General features: G+C 32.0%; 1 protein-coding gene across 2 annotated transcripts in view; it reads right to left on the bottom strand.

The window, feature by feature from the left end:
• LOC110993001 (calcium/calmodulin-dependent 3',5'-cyclic nucleotide phosphodiesterase 1) overlaps positions 1 to 19,158 on the bottom strand; it is a 175,992-nt gene that overhangs the window by 142,110 nt on the left and 14,724 nt on the right. The window contains exon 2 of one of the 2 annotated variants that reach the window (XM_045630444.1): positions 565 to 875. In XM_045630444.1, coding sequence (XP_045486400.1) covers positions 565 to 826 — 262 coding nt within the window. In that variant the 5' untranslated portion in view covers positions 827 to 875. Of the gene's footprint in view, positions 1 to 564; positions 879 to 19,158 lie in introns of those variants that run through there. The other variant, XM_045630445.1, reaches the window with a different exon arrangement.

The following is a 19,158-nucleotide window of genomic DNA, read 5'->3' as shown; positions in this document are numbered from 1 at the left end:
CAGCGACACCAGAAGTAGCAACGGCAGAGTTTAAGTGGTATTAGAATGTATAGGTCTGCCAGCTCCATCCGAATAATCCACATTTAAATTTGTTAGGTATAAAAACATAACTGATTTTAATTGCCATTGGGAAGGTGTCCCAAACAGAGATCTCATTTTTAATTAAGAAAATAACGTATATAATAATGTACGTATTAAATTAAAAACTTACATATGTGAAGACAAGTAGGGCTTACCTGAAAATAAATGATTATATAAATGCGTGGCATAAATATTTGATTACTAATTCACACGTAGTTTTTCAACAAAACCTTGGTATGTATGTCTTTAAAATTTTAATTTATATTTAAAAATATACAAAACTGATTAAAGTAAAAAAAATTGTCTCATTGATTTAAAAAAGACAAGAAAAGTTTTGAGTGAAATATTAAGTGTATTTCCAGCTGTTGTAGAACACACAATTAGTCCAATAAAAGGAATCCAATAAACTTTAAAATATTTCAAAGTTTAGCTTTTTGCACGCCCTCTGTTGTATAGTACCAACTCTCCTGACACTCAACTTACCTATAGTGTAAGTGGCGCCATCTATTTGAAACGTAGCACTCTTGCATTTCTTGAAAACTTTCCCGCTGACAAGCTGCCGTGTGGCGCTGCCATGCGTCGAAGGTTTCGACGCTATCTCTCGCCTAACCGCAGCGCTAGTATCGAATTTATTCCTCAACTCCTCAAAGGACAAATCTCTCGACAGATCCGATGATAAATCCGCTTTCTGAACTTGCCCACACACACGCCCGAGCATTTCGTCCGCCTCGCTTTTGTTCTCCATTTCTATATTTTCACTTTACACTTGTTAAGTCAAAAAGCCGCATTGTTCCCTAGTTTGATGAATAAAAAATATTTTCTCACACTTATTTAGCTCTTTTTTTATAGAACAGGGGGCAAACGGGCAGGAGGCTGATGTTAACCTGATGTTAAGTGATACCACCGCCCATGGACACTCTCGATGCTAGAGGGCTTGCGAGTGCGTTGCCGGCCTTTTAAGAATTTGTACGCTCTTTTCTTGAAGGACCCTAAGTCGACCTAGTCGTTTCCAAAATAATTACAATAAAACGATAGCCGTACATGCAATAAAATTAAAAGTAAAACTAACCAAAGACATATGAATAAAAAATTTATGATAAGATATGAAATTAAAAGTAATTCTGTCTAACATATTGACTTAGCTTTGATTTGAATGATTTGAAAGAAGTAATATTTTTTATATTTATATTGTATTATTATATAAATAAATTGAGGATTTCTCTTGTGACTTTTTCTTACCTTAAGTTAGTGAACTAATTTGTTTCAATTCATTTGAAAGAACTAGCTTTTATTTCACACTTGATTACTTTTGTGTGGAAGAAAGAAAGTGTACTTTTAAAGCAACCTTATTTGTGTTGCTGTGACTTTACGACGACTTAAGAGAGAAAATTAAAAATAACACATTAGTACATTTTTAATTAATCAGTAGATTTTATGGTAAAATATTCGTTTAATTGTGCGTCGTAAACAGATCAGTAAACCAGACCTTGGCTTATTAACCGTATCTATATATAGCCCGGCATAATATCTGGCGGGAATTTTGTTTTCATTAGTACTGCGTAAACATAGCCTTGGATTGGACATCAATGGGATTCTCTAGATTTACTGAGGCAGGTATATTTTCATACCAGAAATGTAACTAAATTCCGCATTGCATGATAGATCTATTTTAAATTTTATAATTATAAACTTTACTCTTTAACTGTTTTCATATAATATAATAATAATAATAGATTGATCAAAATATTTCTCTTTTCGGAATATCACAATTAAGTATATATAATATCTCTATATATAATGTATTTGTACCTAGATGTTATAGTTCACTTTTCCCTATAAATATTATAACGCGTTTTATAATTTAGCAGTACATATAAGTAAATGAATTGCTACTCTTTAAGACACTTTTATGACATGACGTGCCTAAAGATGCCATGACACGTTTGGGTGTTGCCCAAGGAAGAAAAGGAGAAATAGTATTAATACTAAAATAAAACTGATACGTGCCCTAGTATAAGGGCGATAGGCTTCTTATGGAGTAGGACTATCATGGCTCGAGAAAGGCAAACGATCGATGCATTTGACAGAAACCGGTGTAAACAGATAGTCCGTTCCAGGTGATTCCTCGCTGACCACAACGCTCAGACATTAATAAGCAATAACTCGAAGGAAAAGATTTTAATCACTGAAAAGTGATAATGTTTGCTGGATTAAGTCGGGTCAAAGCCTCCCCTTTATGGCATGAATACCTTAGATAAGATCGGAAGGGTCAAAGTGAAAATACCTGTAAAAATACTTTTGCTAAGAATTTTCGAATATTTTATGCAAAAATTTTACTGTGGCTAGGTAAAAAATTATATCGCTTAATTTTATTAATGTAGTAACCATATATAAAGCTAAAAAATTTTTTAATTTAAATGTGATATTTTTTTGTGTTAGATGGTCAATATTAATCGTGGAAGGCAACATCACACATCGATGCCTTTTAAACCTTATTTTATTTTTCCGCGTCTTAAATATAAGATGGAAGTAAAAGTTAAACAAAAGAGATTCTATCATTTCTCTTCAGGTGTCTAATAAATTCAAAACACTACTCGAGAATCTCTCACAGAGACGTACAACACGGAATATCTTAGTAAATGTATGAATTACTTTTTTTTATGAAAGCTGCCAACGACAAAATAACAAAATTTCTTATCTGACAATCACGCACGGCAAACATAACATATACGAAGTTTTTATAAAGAAATAAAATAGATCAATTAAACTATCCAAACTAAATTAACATCAATTTTAAGCGTGAGGGCAGCAACAACAACAACAACATATCTTGATTCATATAGGTAAACAAGTACACTTATGAACGTCAAAAAAATTAAATTAACTGTAAATTTACATTTACAACCAGTTCGCAAGTCAAGGGCGTAGAGCGGGCAACAAGAACTGGCAAGAAACTATCCGCCACTCTTTTCAATCGCTAAGTTTTTAATACAAATTGTTTGAACTGGAGCAAATCAATCCCAAGGATTAGGATCATTTAAGTATTCGTCATATTTATAAAAAACCTTTATTAATTAATTTACTTTTAACGAGGGCTTTGAATTTATTTATTTAGTGATAAGCAACTATGGATGTCCAGATCCAGTTTATCAAAATGCCCATTATGGACATCGGTGAGTTTTCACTAAAATGGGTTCTCCGGAAAGGACTAATGGAATGATGGGAAATTTACATTCTGTTAAAAGATTGGGTAAAATTAATGTTTATATTAAATCTTAGCTTCACTCCGTACTCAGTTGTAACTAAATACAACAAATAAAACGCTGTCAAAAAACTGATATGAAGTAAACGTAATGACGAAGAATACTTAACTGTCATAAAATTGGCGCAATTTTCCCCCTTTCACTACGTTAATTTAAAATACGGCTAAGTTACAGTTGAACATAAATTTGAGACAAAAAGCTGCACAAAGTCCAGTTTTATAGTTAGTGTATTATGAAATGGGAGCTTTTTATTCATCGCGCATTCCACTGAGTTTATTTAATTGCATTTTACACAATAGCACTGTGCCCATTGTAGTGAAAATTGAACAATTTGTAACATCACCCTGGAATATTTTTATTAAGCTTCACGGTTTTGCAGTTTTGAAATATTGTGTATGAAGTATTAAATTTTAATTTTATTAGTATTGTAAGTATCTTCAACACTTACATACGATATTTTTTTACATATATTTCTATTAGACAATTTAAATTCTAAATTTAAAACTTTAAAACATTTTATTCGGAACGAGTTCTTTCCGCTTATTTATGTTCTAATATTTGTAGGAAATTTCTATTGAATCAAACGTGTTTACCTATCAAATACTTAACCCCAGTAATAAACTGTAATCTATGACCACTAGTTCCTTTTTTACTTTGTTAAATGCGCTATATCTTAAGTATTAGTTACAGTAATAATGCCTTTATTCACTTTGATTAGTGCGAGTGCAAGTGATTAGTAATTGAGCATGATTAGTACAAGTCGACTCAAATTCTTGTTTAGTGGCTCTATTAAAGAAATTCAATAGTCAATAGCTGTAGGGACGTGGCTACCCGCAGTTTACTCGCATAAAAAATACACACTTCTAATCACGTTACTAAGCAGACAAGTAATCACCTGCACTAATCAGTCGCAGTCCACACTTGTTTTCTCTTAATCACTTGCACCCTTTAGGCTAGAGCGTGCGACTCTCATCCCTGAGTCGTTGTCAACACTTTTAGCACTGGCTGTCCACTAATGAATGCCTAAGACCCAAAAAAGTCGACAATGTTTGTTAGACAGAAAGCAATGATCAAGAAATAGATATAGAATTTTGAGCCCCAAATAAACTGTAAAAAGTAAGAAAACTGGTTTTTATAGTTCAGAAAACACGCTACATTGGTAAATAGAGGTTATTGAACATCCTCCATTCTGCCATAAAGGATTGTAATACTGTAATTGGAGTTTGTAATTAGGGACAAGCCTGTGGCGTGTGAAGCAAGTTTTACGACGTCTTACCTGCAACTATTATTTTGTATTAGGTTTTGTAGCAAGCTAGCGAAAATGTTATTTTTGTATTGTTAACGTATCAGATCTAAAGGTTGCAAAACTGTAAAAAAGTACATTGTTTCTTTCCATTTTTTGTCATTGTTCCTTAATATAGGGCGAATAGAATATATGGTAGAGTTGAGTAGTGTATGTATCGATTTTGAAAGATCGATACACGATTTAAGTAGGTAACTTCGCTTGATAGAAAAAATTCAGACATAGCTAATTTTTGACATTTTGATTTTATCATTTTCATTTTATGACTAAAGTTTAAATAGAATGTGATTTTTAAAATTTTATATATTTTTACATTTCTCGCCAGCCAAGTAATCCATTTCATTAAAAAAATGATAAAATTAAATTAATATTTTACTTAACTAATTATTATTACGGGCCAGCGCTGACACAGCAATTCATGCTGGGATAGGGCCTTAAGCTCAGCTAAGAGAAAGCATGCACGCACGTGTGGTCAAATTTCGGGTATTTTCCTGTACTCAGAGTGACCCTGAGCCGAGACTCAAACGGGTCTGAGGTCAAAAGTTTGGGACACGGGCGTATGAAATATTTGGTTAGGATGAGGTACTCCCACCATTAAATTCTTCTTTGTAAATGTTGTTATAATGAGAGAAATCATTATTATAAATTAAATATTAATGTTAATTGTTTAATCTTGAACTACATAAACTACGACTGTTGTTTACGTAAATGATTATAATGAAAACAATTTAATTTTAAGTACGTGCTACAACTAGCTAGGAACTTATTTTTTTTAACCAAATCTGTTTATCTGATTTTAACACCGCCCATTGGCACAAATTGGCTTTTGAAGATTCAGTACGCAAGAAGGACCCAAAGTCGAATAAGTTCGAAAATATTTTAATTGGCCTTAGTTACGTTTTGTTGGTTACTCATTTTAATTATAACCCATTTATTTTCATAATAATATGTACCGAGTCAAAGTTGTATCAGATCTTCAGAGCTTTTTTGAAGCTTTTTTCGCTTAAATTCTCGGTAGTTACATAGGAGGGATTATATAAGTCAAGATCACGCACCACAAGAGTCAGGCATATTTGGAGAATAAAAATACAGACCTCTTATAAATTGTTTTATGGATGTGTACTAAGAAACCTACCTCGTGTATTATATAGACCAATGATTGGTTGCGCTTTCTCGAAACAAGATGCTATACAAAAGCTGAAGCCTGCAATAATGAAACGTTAGTACTTTCCTAAACCAATTAAACTAGCCTTTGTGCTACCGACTGCAACGTATTTAAACTGTAAGCCTTTGAATAGTTTTTAAGTTTTCACATAGAATTTGATTCATGATGGTCTGAGTTCAAACACCTGGGCGAAAGATACAAAATCGGCAATTTTCTTTAATAGCCTTTGGGGTCTTATTTAGGCAATTTGTATTATTAATGCATATACCTAAACTATCCTTACAATACTGAGCCAATACGAAACAAAAATATAATATGTATTAAAAAGAAACTTTTATTACATCGTCTCAAACTTTTTCGTCTGTGTGTTGCATGTCACGTGACGATCGGCCGCGGAGTAGGGATAAAGTGAAAGGCGCTCGTTATAGCCGCCACGGCCAATATCGCTATATTGGCCGTGGCACATAGTTAGGCAGCAACAGATCGTGTAGTGTATAGACTATTTTTAATATGTGTATATAATCTAAATAATTGTAATTAATATGTGTATATAATCTAAATAATTGTTAAGTATAATGTATGTCGTACTCTCTAAGACACAGAAGTCAATAAAATTATTAGTTGGAGACTTAGTCTACTTTTATTATTTTCCATTATTATTCCAATTTTCCAAGTATACAATTAAGATTGATAAAGCGATTTTATACCCTTTATGGAATATTATTCCAAAAAAATTTAATTGAATGTCTATAATGTGAAAAAAAGTTTCACTTTTATCGTGGTTTTATAAAACCATACAACAATTTTTCAACAATTACTGGGATGTTAAAAAAGATTTCCTAATAGTCACTTCTGAGGCTTTAATTTGTAAACGATAAATCATTTGCGTTTCCACGAACGAATAGCGTGCGTTATAAAAAAGGCAATTAAACTCGAAAATTTTAAAAAGTAGAACAATAGTTGTAGATCCAGTATCGCGTGACTGAACCAATTGACTGAGTTGGCAGTGTTTCTAGCTATCTCTTACTTGTTCTGACATCGTTCTTGTTGATAACGTTAACTCGATACTTTGTTAGTATTAAGTTGTTCACGCTAGAATCAAACTAATGTAAAGTAACTTTGTTTGATAAAAAAATGTTGTTATATGCATCATTTATCGCGTTTTTATCTTTTTTTTAAAAGTAGGAACCTTCTGCTCGCTTTGCCTGCTCATCTGATACCACCGCTCATGGACACTTAATGCAAGACTGCTCGCGCGTATGTTGCCGGCAATTGTTTCAATTTTCAGCTGAACACATTAAGTGCTCTTTTCTCGGATTCGAGTGGAACGGGGTCATGGTAGCGGTGCCCCCCACTCAGATCCGTGCGAGCGTCGCGTTCCTTTTTTTAACCATTGCCATCCCTAGCTGTTGGATCCGAGTATTCGGCACCCAATATGTCACCCAGAATGCCGGCCACTCGGATCCGAAAAAATGGTTTATTTAAAAAAATATTAATATGTATTTCATACATATTTTTAAACACTCATATTTATTTAATCAAAATTTGCCATATAAAGTTTTGGTCGGCTATTACTCAGTCATTTTTGAATTGACTGAATCACACATAAACTTTTGTTGTATAAGTTTTGATTAAAACTTTCATTTGGCAAATCATACATGCTTCAACAAAAAGTTTCGTATAATGAAATAGCAAATTTCGCATGAATGAAAAGTACAAAAGGTACCGCGAAACAAATAAAAGTAAATGAAATTCTGAATATTGTAGTACCGTCCCAAAACTTTCAAACTACGCTGTATTAAGATTGGCCTGAAAAGTTTGCTACACAATTGCTTTCTCGTACATCGTATAATGTTTAGTATTCATCAGTTATAATAACTGAAACCGTAATTGATACAAGATGGTTTGATAATGCGAACGCAATAAAGGTTGAAGCTCCTAATGTACAACGAGCAGATGGCTGCTATTAAATTAATATGTTATATGAGCCATCTCTGTCATCGTGTTTGGTTTTCTCGTTATCGTTCCCATAATTGTAATTATAAGGCAAAATTCAGTGAAGCACAGGCGAGGTTCAAAGCATCTAAGTTTTAGAAGTATAAGCTTAACACAGCCAATCTTTCCAACTTTAGTAACGCCCAAATCCAATAACCTATCTCAATCTAATTCCATCTGTCAATATAAGCAATATATGGTAGGTCGAATCGGTGTATGTGGAGAGACCTTTGTATGAAAATGACAGTTCAACTATGCCAATATCCTATCATAAGATTTTAACTTACACCAGTTTTGAAATTAAAAAGCTATTTGATATGTTTTAAATATTGACATGTATATTTTAATATTATTTTTACGGTTTTATTTACTTTATTTGGTTTATATTTATTATATATTAATAATATATAAAGAGCGAAAATATTGTATTCTATCCGTCGCCAAAAATTGATTGTATTCATATGGTTTGATTTGATTGAGATCAATCGACTGTCACGGTCTGACTGGGCGTAAGTCTGTCAAATGCTTCTGTTCAAATACCTGTGTACAATCATCAAACCCTTTTATACAAATATAGAACTGTATATTATGGCTTCGACTTAATGAAGATTTGCTACACTCGCGCACAGCAGTGTACAATACTGCGTTCTTATTTAAAAACCGTCGTTTGAAATGAAAAATTTAGGCCGATAAGAATGCAGAATAGTTGAAAGTGCTGCATTTCTTTTAGTACACATTAGTTTTCTTTTAGTTCATGAAAAAAAAACTGTAATGTAACTTCTGCATAGTGCAAATCTCAAATTGTCTATTATTGCAAATATAATTAGCAGGGCAGACATGTCAATGATGAAAAAGGCCCTATTTGCACCTTTGCGATTTTTTTTTGTTTTATTTTGAGAATTTTAAATGCCGATAGCATTTAAAATTCTCACATATTCTCCGACGTATAAATAGTAAATTTACTTTATAAGTCTACAGATCCACGTATTTAAATTTAAGCTCGCCCCATCTGCATAGAATTAGTTAAATGGATTTTTAAGTTCCTATTAGTCCAATCCAAAATGAATTAATGGTATGAAATTGGGATTCAAAATACTAAAATTAGAGTTTTTTTAATAAATGGATAAAATTTAAATTGTTAAATTAAACGAATATCTCTAACAGAGCAGTGATGGTCTAGCTTCAGCGTGCAATTCTCATCCCTAAGATTGTAGGTTCGATCCCCGATTGAGCAGCTATCTATGGATTTCCTTTCTATCACATGTCTCAAACCCAAACAGTCCACGGGGTTGTCACGCATAGAGGCTGATTGCTTATTAGAAAAAAACAAATGAACACCAAACCGATACTCAATAATGAGGCCCTGACTTCAAAAGGTTGTAAACTCACACTGTTTTTGATCACAACAAATAAATAAAATTTAATATGTTTTTAAACAATGCTAAATACATAGTCTCACTTATTAACAACAGCAAAATTCAATCTTTTTGTGGGAGCAGTAGTATATGACAGATTAAAAAAAATATGTCTGATAGATTTAAAAAAAAGTCTGGGCCTAAGATTTCTGTATCTGTTTCATGATCATTTGTAAATCTTATAGGCAATTTGGTCATTAGCCTCCTGATGATTTTTTGCATCTAAGGCATGTCAGTTTCCTTATGTTTTCTATCATTCTTCATCTTTCCTTAGTTTGCACGATTGTTAAATGCGCACATAGAAAGAAAGTCCATTGGTGCATAGCTGAGGATCGAACTTACGAACTCAGGGTTGAGAGCCGCACGCTGAAGCCACCAGACCAACTCTTTATAATAAAAGATAAATTATTCTTTTAGGAACGATAGCACTTGTAATGAAAATAACAAAGTTTACATACTATAATATTATAAAACCTTTATCACCAAAAGTATGGTCTGTTTTAGACAATAATGCCATAAACTAAATTTAACGGAAGTTATATTTACGTTAGACTCAGGTAGGCAGGATCCAGGTGGAAATTAGAGAGGTTATTACAAGTAGGTCGCGGGAATGATGTTTACGTACAGCAATAGTCTAAGAGCTGGTGGAAGAAATGAGCTTAATAGCTCGTCATTTTTTCATATAAAATATATAATACTTACAAATTTAAAAGGACCTGTTACCCATACTACTGCTTTTGTTAGGCCATTTCCAAAGATCATATTAATATAATACATATTTATTATTACCGAAATACAATATAAATATTTTAATTCAAAAATATTACATATTTAAAATGTTTACAGTTTTTTGATAACAAGTTAGAATAAAAACGCGATTATAAATGATATCTGACTCTTAAACTACAAATAAAAGCTGAGCGTCTGCTCGGAGATGATTATGTAATTTGATTCCGGTCCTACTTTTGTGGTGGAGGTATTTTAAAAGAAAATTCTGACTTATAATGAAATTAAAGAAATCGTCCCCACAAATTATATCTTATTAGATACATATTTTAACTGAAGTCTTACTGTATATTTATCTATTAACACTTTTTGCAGTACATATATTCAGATAACATAAATTAAGGAGACGTAATCGTTAGTAAGCGATCTTTTCCAGGCAAGTCTAGTAAGGAAAAAAACAAGTGTATAACTTGTACAATTACAAAATAATAAAAAGGTAAAAACTGAGAACTCTTATAAGTTCTAAGGCTTATTATTTATTATGAACCTAAGTTCGCAAGTTACTAGTCACTAGTAAGTAATTAGGAGGTACTACTGTGTAGACATAACTAATTTCAAAGATTAGCTGTAATTTTTATTAAAACATCCTTAAGATAACCAAATAGTTAATACGATTACCCCAATACGAAGCCAACAAACTTTTAAGAATTCGTTTTAATTTAGAATCAAGCAAGTAATTGTAAAGCACATTTACAAGAACTTAAATATATAAACGATTTTCGAATTCGATTTTGGTTAGGTATGTTTGACGGTCATGCCGCTGTTACATTACAATACAATTTATGTGTGTTTTATACATATATGACATAACATTTTACATCGTTCTGTTAACAATTTAAATGTGTATACATATTATGTTAATTATAAAAAAGTTTCTTATGATCCTTTCTAAAGCTTTATTTAAAAAAAAGGTGAGGGTATTAAGAAAATGCGTAGCATAATCATGATGCTACGTGACTCATAGCTACGATATAGCTTTCGCGTAGCAACTTGCCACACCACGTAGACTAGAATGTGCTACGAATATTTTGCTGTTAACTACAAATACAATAGTAATTTAGAATATAGGTTATTTATGTCCGGGTTCTTAAACAAATCACACATTCGGATTCGTTAATAAATTATAAAATTAACGCAAATATTTAAAAAATATATACATTTTACTATAATTTTGTACGCATTTTATTAGTTTACGCAGTATTTATATTTTTTCAATATTAATATGTATACAATTAATATATGGTATTTAATAGGTAAAGATTTTATTATTTAACAACGAAAGTTTTCTTTCTTTTCTCCGCCTTTATTGTTGAATTTACTCCATTTTCTCCGCGGATTCATTTGTTTTATTTCTGTCCGTTGCTTTTACTTTATTTATTCGGCTTCTGTTAGACATCCATTTAGTTTATATTTATCCAAAAGATTTCGGAAAATATTTTCTGTACCACATTATATGCTGGTATAAGTTGAATTTGACTGGGATCGAGTCGCGCCTAGCGTAAACTTGGTTCTACAGTCCTAGGACTATACAATTGTAATGACATTTTTTTTCTTACTATAAAGTTCAGATAAAGCGTGCGATTTTACATGAATTATAATCTAGCCTATACAAAAATTATGGCTAGTAAGTAATATTATGTTACGTTGTTAGAACACTAACAGTCTTAGTGTTCTATAATGTAATATAAAATGACAAATGATAATCTATATAATGTATGTGTCATTATTTATCGAACTAACCACAGTATTTTTTCCTATATACCTACCATAATTCATATGGCATGGTGGATCAATGAAATAATAAAAATATAAAATAATTTTATTGCAATATATCGTATTATAATTTATAATAAATTACTTTTGTGGTGCTACAATTCTATGTGGTTCTGGCCCAAGATTGCTTTTGTTGCTTTAATAAGCTAATAAAAATATCTCTAGAATATGACTCTTTCGTTGAATTCAACAGGAGTAATTACGATCATTACAGCAGACATTAATCTATACTAATATTATAAAGAGGAAAGATTTATATGTAAGTACGTTTGTAACGAACTGGCTCCAAAAGTACCGGACTGATTTTAAAAAAATCACCATTTGAATGTACATTATCACTGATTCATATAGGCTATTTTATTTATTTAAAAAAGCATCCCTACTACAACTACAATTATATTACCCAACATAAAAAAAAACTACAAAATATATTTCATTGCTAAAAACTATTGATCATAAAAATAGTTCCTCAATACGTATTAAAGAACATATCAATATCTTCAAATAATATTTAAAAAATAAATGAACACCCGTGCAAAGCCGAAACGGGCTGCTAGTAATATATTAATTTACTATTGCAGTAATACATACCTCCTGTCACTCTATGAATACTTTTCATCATAAGATTAAGATGAAACCCGATTAATCTCAACTAAGCTTCTGATAGCAAGTCACATTTCATTCGTAATGAAGCTCATTCAACACACTGTTCATCCATCAATTTCGTAATCCGCTGTAATCTGCTATTAATTTTGTACGAAGAATTTAGTACTTGACAAGCATGGATACTATATGTTTATGAGCCACTTAATTTGTAAGGTTTTAATTATATTGGGTTCAATCGCCATATTATATTTACACTTTGTGGAACCAGCTGCCCACTGAAGTATTTCCGAACAAATTCGACTAAGTGTCCTTCAAGAAAAGAGCGTACCAGTATCACTTAACATCAGGTGAGCCTGCTACCCGTTTACCCCCGGTTCTGTAGGTAGTATAAACACCTAAATTATAAACACTAAATACAGAGGCGTATTAATTTTTGTAGGAATCCTCGAAAATGCATTTCGTTTTAAAGCATAAACAATGTGTGGGGTTATATTTGTAAAAAAGTAAATAATTACTGTTGACGTAATCACAAAATAAGAAAATCAAAGTACCCTATAGTGCTTACATATTACATGAACTGCCCCATACAATATTACGTCATACAAACATTTTATTAATTTCATGAGATATTTAACCAATTTTGAACTCATAGAACTCATATAAAATGAACTTTTGAAGCACCAATTCCATTTGATTGTATGTGATTATTAAGTAGCATGTGATATAAGTGATAACGTAGAAATGCACTGGTTCGTCGATGCGATGCTTTTTGTATGAACCGATACAACAGCGGCAGCTTTATAATATATTTAATAACTATCATATAAAATATATATGTTATATATAAAAATATTAAATATATTATATATGTTATTAATGTTAACGTGTAATTGAAAACAAATTCCTTAGAAAGCTTTATAAGCTTGCATAAATCATTTATACCTTTCAGCCTCTGGCATAAGCAATATTGTCCAGTCAACTGTTATAAACGATAAAACAATGGCGTTATCTTGTGCATTGTATTCAGGATTTCGCCCACAAAATGTCAGTAACAGATGTTGAATTATTCACTATCTTGTCGACATCAATGCACCTAACGAAGCCAGACCTGGCTTTTGTGCTACCGACTCTAAGTGTACTTATAGAATGGTCTATCTTTTGTATGGATTTCCTGTATTTTGTACTTGTATTGCGGACTGAGCTTCCGGACGTACATGCCCATTTGGTAGTGCGTAATGTACTGTTTTTGAAATAGGTACATAGAAATTTGAGTCTCCTATAGAATTGCATTTTATGATATGTAGTAAAATTGCCGATGGGAATTAATGTTTTTCTTAAAGGTCAATAGTAGCGCTCTGACTTTTAGAATAATCTTTCGAGTTGTTTCTAATAGTCAAGTCATTACCACGTATTCCAACACACGACAAATTTTTTTTACGATGTATTTCTACAGTACATGGACGCGTGGTAAATACGTACGCACACATAGATAGAAAGTACATTGGTGCACACTCGGGGAGGAAACTATGACCTCAGGGGTGAACACTAACTATGATGGAAGTCACACTAGTTTTTTTTTTATAAAGAAAATTAAAGTTATAAATATATCAAACTGCGCCCGGTCCTATCACCCGACCCGACACATTCAATAATAGAAAACTCGAGAATTAGCATGCTCTTTTGCTGAATGCTGAAATACTCTTAGAATGCCCAATTCCGTAAAAAAAGAATACATTGCGTATATATACATATTAAAATAGATATCAAATGTGTAGTGATCGGGTGCAAAAATATGAAGAGAGTGGTCTATATAGTGGCTGTAGTAAATGATTTTTGAGATTATAAGAAGTTTTATAAAACTAACAAATTAAGTTAGATGTACATTAATTATTCTTTTGGTTACATTGTAAGGTAAAAAAGGTATCTAAAAAGTGCGAAGAAACGCTAGCCTTTGATTACAACCCTTGCTTTTAGAATATTCATGGCGTGAAAAATCTAAAGACGAGCTCAAAAACCCTTCACTGAAAAGACTTTTCAGGCTGTATAGAATGAAACGACAAGTGTAACAGTCTACCTATGTAAAAAGGTTGTTTAAAGAACTAATGTATGCATAGTAAAGGTTGACAAAATTAGTTGGATTTTCTTAAATCTAATTTTTGCCGACGTAACTTGCGGGTGAATCGTAAATATTTCTGAGTCTATATTAAGTACACAATGACCACCTATTTACTTGAAACCAATCTGCATCTCACAGACGGAAGATGTAAAAGTAAAAACTACCGTAATATATTTATATAGTCTATAATGTTTTGAGCGTATATTTGTTTGTCTAAGATACAACGTTTGTGGTGAATATTAGTACTACAGAATATACAACACTAGTAGTTAGTTGAATTTCCATAACATTGACATGGTTACATAGCCCGCTTAAATGAGCTAAGGCAAACCATTTCACCACATAAAGATTCTTGTGCATAATTTATTTTTTTAATATATCTACGTAATATGTGAACTGTAAATAAATAATTATAAAATATATATGTACTTTTATCTGTAAAATGTATGATCTAGAAGTTAGACAAAAATAAATAAATCAGTGGCGCTACAACATCTTTAGGTCTTGGCCTCAGATTTCTGAATCTGTTTCATGATCATTTTTAAATCTAATAGGCAAGTAGGTGATCAGCCTCCAGTGTCTGACACACGTCGTCGACTTTTTGGGTCTGAGACATGTCGGTTTCGTCACGATGTTTTCCTTCACCGTTCGAGCAAATGTTAAATGGGCACATAGAAAAAAAGTCGAATGGTGCACAGCCCGGGATCGAATCTACGACCTCAGGGATGAGAGTGTGCGACTCGCTGAAGCCACTAGGCCAGCACTGCTCTACTCTGCTGCACTGTATACTAAAAATAAATAGTTATAAAATTATATACTATGAATACTTTTATCTGTAAAATGTATGATCTAGAAGTTAGACACATCGAGATTTACAAGACTCGATCGACAGTTGAATGTAAAATAATATCTACATATAAGATTTAAAAACCTACACATTTCTGACATGTTACAAAAGGTAGATAGCCGTTTTAAATCCATTTCACTGGAAAGATAGAAAGCATACAGTTGTCAGGCAACAATAAATCTTTTGAAATTTTCACAAGATATTTAGAACGTATTTCAAGTAAAAATTTCGCCAAGTCTGCGTCAGTAATCCTTTATTTTAGTCAGTGCTTCATATTTCATCGAAAATTTATGTGGTCAAGATATATATTATAATCATATAATTCTACAGACTCAAACCAAGATTGCTGAGAACCAGTCTGCTGTGATTGGACATCGATTTCTATAAAAAATATTAGATCAAAGGCCGATAAATTCTTGCAACTACTTCTTGTTTGTGACAGCTACTTATTTAAATATTTAATAAAAAAATAAAAGCTTCTACATGAGTAAAATAATTAAGTCTAATGAAGATTAGAGACACCTGACAAGTCTCATATAAAGCCTAAAATGTGTGTATTGATATACCTAATATAATGCTTACTTAATCCGGAAAGGAAAGATTTTAAATGAATGAGAGGTTTAATATTGAATTGAACCAAACATTTACATAACTTAAGCGTGGGCGCTATATGACATAGCTATGTGTCTGACACAAGACCAACCAACAATTACATAGGCAAATAAAATGTAAATGTTACTGTACTTAAAAATTTTTGACTAAAAATTAATTAAATGTTAACAAAAGAATATACTGGCGGAGCCATATCTAAAAATTATTATTAATTATTATATTTGAATCTTGTTTAAATCAATGTTATTATACGTACTTTCACATACATTTAGTAGGCATAAAATGAATCCCATTTGAGCTTACTGGCAATTTCATAAACGAAATGAGTAATAATCTCCGGCCAGTAAACCTATTATACAGTTCAGTAAAGAAATACGCGAATAAAGACAATGCTATTAACCCGTCGCATTGTGGACGATCCTGATAAATGATCCACGCGAGACAGGCCTATAAATGTATAGAAATCATAACCCTAATAACGAAACCTTTTTTTAATAATACGTCTCGGATCATATTTGTACTGTAGGTGATCGGCGACGAGGACGTATTTTGTCTAAGGATTCCCCTAATCTAATCTAAAACCTATTAGTGCACAGACGAGACTCCAACTCCTAGCCACAGTACATCGTATAACGAAGAGCTAAATTTATATCATAACCAGCTGACACATTTTGCTAAGCTACTATTGATAAACCTCAGTTCTCTGTTGAGAACTGAGGTTTATTTGATTGTTATCAAATAAAAAATAGGGGTTTGTATGTATGTTCGTATATTATGTACTGTATCAAAAAAAAATTTTTTTTGATACTGTACATTTTTTTGCGCTGGACAGCCCTTATCGCTTTGAAGTTTGAAAGATAGATAGTAGCCGACCTATGATTATACATAATAAATTTCATAAGAATCGGTAGAGCCTTTTCGGAGGAATAAGGAAAGATATAATAAGATGCAGATTTTAGATTTAATCTACCACATATTATACTGTTTACGTGTTGTAAGTATTCCATTTTCCGTTCACATTATTATCGGAAAATCTAATCTCGGCTGAAATTGTTTGCCTGTTCTTCATTCCTTAGACAGCGTCGAACTAGCGCAAAAGATTTGTCACTGTAATAGAAGTGATTAAATTTAAATCACCCTAATTTGTAAAAACATCTATTTAGGTGTATTTGTAACTATATTAACTAAAGTACTGTTTCCTCTCTCTCTTGCTCTTTTATTTTGCGATGTGTGTTTGGAAATGTGTTTCTCATCACTTCAACGTCCGTAGTAAACAACTTAGCAATATTTCATGGAGTGAGAGTACTATGGTAAGCAGCTACTACTACTATCTCAAACAATTCATCTTAACGTCCATTATGAAAAAAAACAATTATTAAAAGGCCGGCAACGCACTCGTCAGCCTTCTGGTATTGAGTGTTCATGTGTCACTGAAGGTCACACCGCTTTGCCCAATGTTATATAAAAAAGGAAAATTTAGATTTCGTGAAATTAATGAAATTATGTATCGTCTTTAGAACCCTTATATCATATACATGATATCTATTGCGGAAGTTGAAGATCGTTATCTTACATAGACCCAAACCAGTGAAGGTTTACGCAACACAGCCAACAGTAGATAGGGATACCGGGAATATTTAGTTATGGAGATAAGCCCTCAACTATACACACAATTCGTACTGTAACTAATATAAATATAAAATAAAAATAAATCAGTGGCTACAACCTTTTTAAAGTGTAACTTTATCGGCGTTAAAAAAACACAGTCACATTTTACGCGCCATTTTTTTCTTGTCCCTACCACGGTTGATTGAACAAAAATATATAATAACGATAACAATGATAGCTATAATAATCAATTAATGAGATTCTGAAAGAACTCAATCGAATGGTTGAAAGATTATTTATTTCAGATATCGTATACACAGAAGAAATCGTAATGACAGTCCACTAGTGATTTTTATTAAACCTGTATAATGTTATTGCATTTTAACTGTGACGATAGTTGAAAAAATTATAAATATTTTAATTGTATATTAAAAAGCATTTGTTCTATATTGTGATAGTAAATAAATGAGCACGCGCGACCTAGGAGTTGAGTTGGCACTTGCCTTTGATACTACGATAACGTTTAAGGTCAAGACGATATTTTTATTTACCCATCAAGTGAACCTTATATGCATACATGAGAAAGACCAGTAGTGCCAGGGATAGAACCTACGACCAGTGGATCAACACTAGTTTTATTGAAACTAAATAGTATCTAGTAACCTAGTAGCCTAGGACTTTTAATAATTATTAGTAAATTGTAGAAACATGCCCCTGAAAAGGTTTCTTAGTAAATGTTTTAAAACAAATGTGATTTTTGTTCCTTATGTTACAGCCATTACGATAATATTGAGATAAATGAGATTTAGAGTGCCCTAAGACTGAGTGACATGCCCTTGAAGGCACTTTAACACCTTTCAGTAATGAATATTATCGCATATATGAAGAAAAAGTCTACTATTAGTAGTATATCAGCTACTACTTAATACAATGTATGCTTATTATTTGAAGTGAAACTACTTTTTCGGCGTTGAAAAAAAATTACCGTCACATTTTTCGGTTACGCGCCATCTTTTTTTTGTCACTACCACGGTTGATTCGAAGCCATTAACAACAAAAATATATAATAACGATAACAATATTGTATTGTAAATTAATAATATTGAATTGTAAGAATTAGTTAATTAATTTACAAAAGAATATATAATATATTTCAGAATTTATATTTAGTTTTTTTATTTCATTTAGAAATTCTCTAATTTAACTTTATTTTACCAATTTCTGTAAAGTTACATATAGTAGATCATTTTTCGGAAAATAAGGTCATAAAGAAGTTTCACTTCTTATGTGTGTACACTAGTAGGAAACGTACACATTTTTTTTAGAATAAAAATGGTGAAAAACCCCTGGAGGCTGCAGGAGGCTCACCTGATGGTATGCATCATCGCCGCCCATGGACACTCAATGCCAGAGGGCGTGCGTTTCCGGCCTTTTTAGTATTGGTACGTTCTATTAGGCTTTTTAAAGTTTTATTGATATCGTATATTCATACACTAATTGACGATTTGCTTATTAAATTCCGCAAATATAAATATTTATTATGTTTCAATATGAATCTAAGAGCCATGGAACATAACTATCATTATAT

This window comes from Pieris rapae, chromosome 12 (assembly GCF_905147795.1).
Source record: "Pieris rapae chromosome 12, ilPieRapa1.1, whole genome shotgun sequence".
Taxonomy (NCBI): domain Eukaryota; kingdom Metazoa; phylum Arthropoda; class Insecta; order Lepidoptera; family Pieridae; genus Pieris; species Pieris rapae.
The sequence above is the reverse complement of the archived record's forward strand: the minus strand, read 5'-3'. Positions and strand labels throughout refer to the sequence as shown.